Source organism: Oncorhynchus masou, chromosome 3 (genome assembly GCF_036934945.1).
Source record: "Oncorhynchus masou masou isolate Uvic2021 chromosome 3, UVic_Omas_1.1, whole genome shotgun sequence".
NCBI classification, from domain to species: domain Eukaryota; kingdom Metazoa; phylum Chordata; class Actinopteri; order Salmoniformes; family Salmonidae; genus Oncorhynchus; species Oncorhynchus masou.
Window position 1 is genome coordinate 11,903,455 of NC_088214.1, and position 7,042 is coordinate 11,910,496.

The following is a 7,042-nucleotide window of genomic DNA, read 5'->3' on the forward strand; positions in this document are numbered from 1 at the left end:
TCTTCGGGTGAAGCTTTCCTGAATCATGTGACGGGGTACTTACAAGTCCCGTCACGTATTGTCAGTTATTTGTATTTTTTTAACATAAAAAAAAAGCATATTTGGTACTGTCTTTGGTCGAAATGGCAGGAGGTGTGAGGAAAAAGTCGTCCCCTGGTCCACGGTCTAGAGTGTGGGCGCCACTTCGTACACTATGGCAGGAGAAACATTTGATCGTATTCAAGGCAGAGCACACAATACTGGTCGCCTCTGTTCTGTGGTTCCTGGAGATCGGAATAAACATATGGGTCATCCAAAAAGTTGCATGTAAGTACTAGTAGCATGCTAGCAGTTTAGCCAGTTAGCTTGCCCCTGCATTGCAATGAACGTAGCTCGCTAGCTAACAGCTAGTGTTTGCCAGCTAGCCTCTGTAGTGCCACTTGTTAAAGTGACTTTACAGCCACAGCGTGATTATACATTCCCTTCCTAGGGATGGTGTTGCCTAGTATGAATGAAATATGTTTACAAAAGTTGTGCCAATTTCTGTTGCCAACACAAGAATGTGTAAGATAGACAACCAGGAATTTGAAAGCAACAATGGTAGTTTGTTAATCTAGTCTACTGAACTTTTGACACAGTTCCTGCAGTTTCCCTCTTGTTTATAATTTTTTTTCTTCGCAGTAACGTTAGTTGCTGCTGATTGTTCTGTCACCTGATTCTTTAGGTACCTTCCACAACCCCGTTTGTTGAATGCATATTTCCAAGTTATTGCAAATGCCACCTGTCACTCATTGGTGAATGTCTCCTCATGCAGACACAGAGATCGACTGGAAGGCGTATATGGATGAGGTAGAGGGAGTCATCAACGGCACCTACGACTACACCCAGCTCAAAGGAGGCACAGGCCCGCTGGTGTAAGTTCCACTAACCTATTTGTGCTGGCACTTTCTAAGTTAAGGAACCAGGATCCAGGACCAGGATTGGCCTTCATCACTGAACCCCATGACAAATCATTACAACTATGTTTGTGTACCTGCAGTGTGACATTTCTTAACATGAACAAAATTAGTCTTGCAACTGACTTCCGGAAACTACCATTCCAGATACCCAGCAGGATTTGTGTACACCTTCACAGCGCTGTATTACATCACCAACCATGGGGTGAATATTCGCCTGGCCCAGTACCTGTTTGCTCTTTTCTACCTGCTCACCCTGCTGCTCGTCTTCAGGATCTACCACCGCACCCAGAAGGTCAGCTAGGTCTAAATAGTTACCCAGAGAACAGTCTTTATCTACAATTTGCTCTCTCAATATTAGAGTATCAAGTCCCAACTTAAACCAGTTTGAACTGGAATATTCTGTTTCCTATGACAATCTCTGCATGAGAAAATCCTGCACTGTAAAAGGCTATTCACTTTTCTTTAGATGCCTGCCTGTCTGTTTGTCTGCCCTCTCCAGAATCCTCATTCACAAAACATTCTGAAGTTATTTTCTTGGAAAATCAATTAGTCTTAAGATATTGTTCAAAAATTGCACTTAGAAACTATCTTATGAACTTATTTTTTTTCTTAAGAAGCTTAAGTGTTTGCGTAAGAAGTGTTTTGTGAATCTGGGCCCAGGTTCCTCCCTACGTATTCTTCTTTGTGTGCTGTGCCTCCTACCGGATCCACTCCATCTTCGTCCTGCGTCTTTTCAACGACCCTGTAGCCATGATGATGTTGTTCGGGGCTGTCAATCTGTTCCTGGATGGCCGCTGGACTCTGGGCTGTGGCCTCTACAGGCAAGTATGAACCCTGGTCCTGCACAACTGGAGCCTATCTCAGCTTAGTTCCACCTGGATCAGATCAGTTCAAGTTTAGCTTGGTTCAGTTCAGTGTGGGCAAATACGGCTGCGTTTTATAGAGGCAACCCAATTCTGATCTTTCTTTCACTAATTGGTCTTTTGACCAGTCAGATCAGCTCTTTTGCCAACAATAGGGCAAAAGATCAGAATTTGGCTGCCTGTGTAATTGCAGGCTATGGGATACAATAGCACTCTTAATTTAGATTGGCAGAACTGAGTTGCCCAACTCAACATCTATGGCTACGTTGTCCCATCACATGGTGAATGACAACTTCCTCTCCCATTTTTGTGGACAGTTTAGCAGTGTCTGTGAAGATGAACGTGCTCCTGTTTGCCCCGGGCCTCCTCTTCCTCCTGCTGTCTGAGTTTGGCCTGATGAGGGCCATACCCAAGCTCTCTCTCTGTGCTGCCATCCAGGTTAGGACCTCCTTCATCTGATTTAACTGTTACATTTAGATTTTAGACACAGATGAATGTCATAGCATTGACTATCTTTAAATGTGAAGACTATATATTATCAAATCAATTCTTTATGTGTAATTATTCCGTAATTCAACGGATCACGGAATAGGAATTAACTAGGAAGTTGGGGCATCATGGGAAAATGTTGTTTATAGAGTGTCAATTTCCCAAATATAAAACTCTTCAGATATTTTAATACCTTATTTATTAGTCACTTATTAATGTATTCTTACCTCATCAGTCTCATTCCTGAATGTCGCAAACCCTTGGATATCTGCACGAACCCTAACACAAATCATGAATCAGCGATATAGAAATTGGCTTAATTATTTATTTACTAAGTAACTTACTCACAGAATTACATAAACACACACACACACACACACACACACACACAGGTCATACATTGGTTACTGACATGATAGAAAAGTCCCTAGTGGGCTAAGCTGATATGACGGCTTGTTAGACAAAGGAAAGGGGTGGGGACAGTTTGAGAGTGGGGAAACTCAGAGGATTCACTGTAATACAGTGGAGAACTACGCTCATGAAATGCTAATAGTTCTAACATGAACAGCCGCTTATTGGAAAATAAATTGACATATTTACGAGTGTATGCCTTTGCTGTCCCTATCTGCGATCGCCGGTCCGTCTGATGGATAGTCGACAGGAAGCCTCTGGTTTGTCCACCAGAGATCAAAGTCTGTCGGAGTTGTAGGTTGTTATAATGGGTACTTCAGATTACCATTTGGAAATGTTCGTAGATCGGCTGCGTTTACCAGACTAAAGTATTTAAACAGCTGCAGCCTGAATAATTGGTCTTTAATTTGTAGATTTCTTCACCATTTCAACATGTAACGACAGCTCCTTGTTTTCTGATCTTGTCCTCTGGTAGAGTTGTGATTTAAATCACTTCACACACCAGCGTCACCTGGCATGTTTTGGTCTCTAGAGTGATAGCCATTCCAACGTGGGGACCTTGTCCCTGTGTTCTCTTGATTACAGTTTGTAGATTTCTTAACCATTCAAGGCGGCCGGCTTACCATAGGTCTCTTTGGCAGAGTTGCCAACCATTTCAACATGTAGCTACCACTTCATGTTTTCTGATCCAATGTAAATTTGGTTGGAAGTGGCTTTTATACTAGAGTAGAAATGGGGGAGTTCCATGATGTAATGTCTGGGCTCACGGTATACACCCAAAAGGGCCACGTTGTGATATGTTTCTTGTCTCCAGAGTTCCATCCCATCTCCACATTGTGAGGACAATCAGGTTTTTCCTACTCTATTTCCATTCTGTTCATTGTCCATCTTTACTCCACCTCCCCTCACTTCTCTCCCTATCACAGATATTGTTGGGCCTACCCTTCCTGATGGAGAATCCCATTGGCTATATGACCCGGGCCTTTGACTTGGGTCGTCAGTTTATGTTCAAGTGGACAGTGAACTGGCGCTTCCTGCCTGAGTGGCTTTTCCTAAGTCGCTACTTCCATCTGGTGCTCCTGGCTGCCCACCTGCTAGCCCTGCTACTGTTTGCCCTGCGCCGCTGGAAGAGGTGAGAGATGTGGCTACTGGGGTTATCACTAGGATTAGATATTTTCATGGTCAAGGTGAAATTATTGGCCACTAGTGTAGCCTAAAATAAACCACACAGCCTAACTGACAAGCACACCAATGCTTGAGTCTGGCTATCTCTGATTTTTGTTGTTACGGGACATGCATTTTGATTTTATTAAACCAACTCATTTTCCCCTCAGGCCTGGAGAGAGCGTCATGGAACTGCTGAAGGAGCCAGGCAAGCGAGTCAACCCTGCCCAGAAACTCACCTCGGATCATATCCTTTCCTCAGTCTGTGTCTCTGGAGCCATGAGTAGAAACACTGTACCATTATGGTGTTTTCTATATCTCTAACTCTTATCTTATTAGGTCTGTCTCTATGGCCATAAAGTGCCAGGTCTAGTATATCACTAAAGAGGGCTATTGGTGGGTTAAAGTGTTCCAAAAGCCAATTATATTAGACCTTAACAGCTGATCACAGATGGTGCTGATCCTCTTCACGTCTAACTTCATCGGCATATGCTTCAGCCGCTCGCTGCACTACCAGTTCTACGTCTGGTACTTCCACACCCTACCTTTCCTTCTCTGGAGTGGAGGAGTCAAGAAGCTGGCTCACCTACTCAGGTAAGAGGGGACGGGACATACCTTTGGCTTCAATGTTGGTAGCAGAATTAGGAACCATAAAATATGAGCCTAGATGTGTCAAAATACCTGTTATTGTCACTATGTTCTTCTGTTATGTCTAACATGGTGTTTCTGTGGACAGGGTTTTGATCCTCGGCCTGGTGGAGCTGTCGTGGAACACCTACCCTTCTACTACACACAGTTCAGCTGCCCTCCATGTCTGTCATCTCATCATGCTGCTCTCCCTGTGGTTCGCCCCCGGGTAGAGGAGAAGACCAAGAGCAAGTGAGCTTTTCCCTTAGGAGACCCTCCTGTCGAAGGGTTCTGGTCGACCATCTCCACCCTGCTCTCACCCCAGGCTGGTTCTCACCCTTCACCACGTCTTGCCCATCTCGCTGTAGCTCTGTGCTAATGTATAGCATAACGTACAGGTGGGAGAAGGTACAGCGTGAGACTGCATGTGGAAGGTTCGTGGGGTGGGAGGAGGCCCGAAAACAATTAGGATTCTCAGGTTAAAGAATTAGATTTAATTTAGGTTGGGGTCTCGTTGTGAGGAGAAATGCTGAATGCTTTGCTGTATTGTTGATAAGACATCTTAAGTAAGGGTCTCTTACTTCCAGTATGTATTTTTTATGGAGAAACTGCCTTTAGCCCATAATTTGTCCTGTTAAGTATTATCACTGGTCTTGGTGATAGTAGAGAACAGTCAAACTGTTAGTACAGTAGTTCCTCATCCTGGCAATCAGCTGGTCTGAACTTCTGTTACTGGACTATTTGTTGATGTAAACATCCTGGTTTGCTGTAGCTCAGTTGGTAGAGCATAGCGCTTGCAATGCCAGGATAGTGGGTTTGATTCCAGGGACCACCCATGTGTAAAGAATATATGTTTTTAATGTATGCATGACTCAGTCCTTTTGGATGAAAGCATCTGCTTAATGGCATATTATATTGAAGATGATTTCTATGTTTTTTTTAATGAAGCTTTAAATTGAACTGCAATAAGCTTTTGGTACCACCCATTGGGCACAATAGGAATGACGTAGCCTAGCTACCACAAGGCTTACTATAGGCTAATACATAATAAATGGCATTTCATATCACAATATGACCATGCAAAACTAAGCTGTTGACAATCAAGGTTCTGTCGATTTGTTAAAACAAAATTCTAATAGTTTGGTTTTCAGTGTGGTGTGCAGTAGACTAAATAGAAGGCCAGTTTCCTGCACCTGGATTACTTCTACCCCTTGTCAACACGCACTGAAGTTATTTTAGTCTAAGAATAGCGGTAGTTCAGTGAGCTAATGTTGATATTTTGGTGAACTGTGCCTTTTAATATGAATACCGAACTGTACCTTTTAAGTATGAACTCTTTTTTAATGTGCTGCTATAGATTATGTGTAGCGTAGTTTAATGTTCATATTTGTTTGCTGATATACAGTTGGAATCAGTTTACATACACTTAGGTTGGAGTCATTTACTCGTTTTTCAACCACTCCACAAATTTCTTGTTAACAAACTCAGTTAGGACATCTACTTTGTGCATGACACAAGTAATTTTTCCAACAATTGTTTACAGACAGATCTGTACAAACAATAGTACGCAAGTATAAACACCATGGGACCACGCAGCCGTCATAACGCTCACGAAGGAGACGAATTCTATCTCCTTGAGATTAACATACTTTGTTGTGAAAAGTGCAAATCAATCCCAGAACAACAGCAAAGGCCCCTGTGAAAATGCTGGAGCAAACAGGTACAAAAGTATCTATATCCAGTAAAACTAGTCCTGTATCGACATAACCTGAAAGGCCGCTCAGCAAGGAAGAAGCCACTGCTCCAAAACCGCCATAAAAAAGCAAGACTACGGTTTGCGACTGTACATGGGGACAAAGATTGTACTTTTTTGAGAAATGTCCTCTGGTCTGATGAAATAAAAATATAACTGTTTGGCCATAATGACCATCGTTATGTTTGGAGGAAAAAGGGGGAGGCTTGCAACCTGTTTGAACACCATCCCAGCCTTGAAGCAGAGGGGTGGCAGCATCATGTTATGGGGGTGCTTTGCTGCAAGAGGGACTGGTGCACTTCACAAAATAGATGGCATCATGAGGCGGGAAATTTTGTGGATATATTGAAGCAACATCTCAAGACATCAGCCAGGAAGTTAATGCTTAGTTGAAAATAGCTCTTCCAAATGTCAAATCTTCCGAAGTTGTGGCAAAATAGCTTAAGGTCAACAAAGTGAAGATATCGGAGTGGCCATCACAAAGCTGTGTCAGGAGCAATGGGCCACAATTCACCCAACTTATTGTGGGAAGCTTGTGGAAGGCTACCCAAAACGTTTGACCCAAGTTAAATATTTTAAAGGCAATGCTACCAAATACTAATTGTGTGTATGTAAACTTCTGACCCACTGGGAATGTGATGAAAGAAATAAAAGCTGAAATAAATAATTCTCTCTACTATTATTCTGACATTTCACATTATTAAAATAAAGTGGTGATCCTAACTAACCTAAAACAGGGAATTTTTACTAGGATTATATATCAGGAATTGGACAAAACTGAGTTGAAATGTATTTGG

At 42.6% G+C, this 7,042-nt stretch overlaps 1 protein-coding gene across 1 annotated transcript; it reads left to right on the forward strand.

Annotated features, from left to right (window-relative positions):
• Nucleotides 1-42: 42 nt before the first annotated feature.
• On the forward strand, nucleotides 43-5,828 carry LOC135510311 (dol-P-Man:Man(5)GlcNAc(2)-PP-Dol alpha-1,3-mannosyltransferase-like). The gene is made up of 9 exons (XM_064931147.1): nucleotides 43-306; nucleotides 794-893; nucleotides 1,083-1,230; nucleotides 1,599-1,759; nucleotides 2,119-2,239; nucleotides 3,628-3,833; nucleotides 4,036-4,111; nucleotides 4,314-4,459; nucleotides 4,602-5,828. The coding sequence occupies exons 1-9, from the start codon at nucleotides 123-125 to the stop codon at nucleotides 4,723-4,725; spliced, it is 1,266 nt and encodes a 421-aa protein (XP_064787219.1). The 5' UTR covers nucleotides 43-122; the 3' UTR covers nucleotides 4,726-5,828.
• The last annotated feature ends 1,214 nt before the right edge of the window (nucleotides 5,829-7,042 follow it).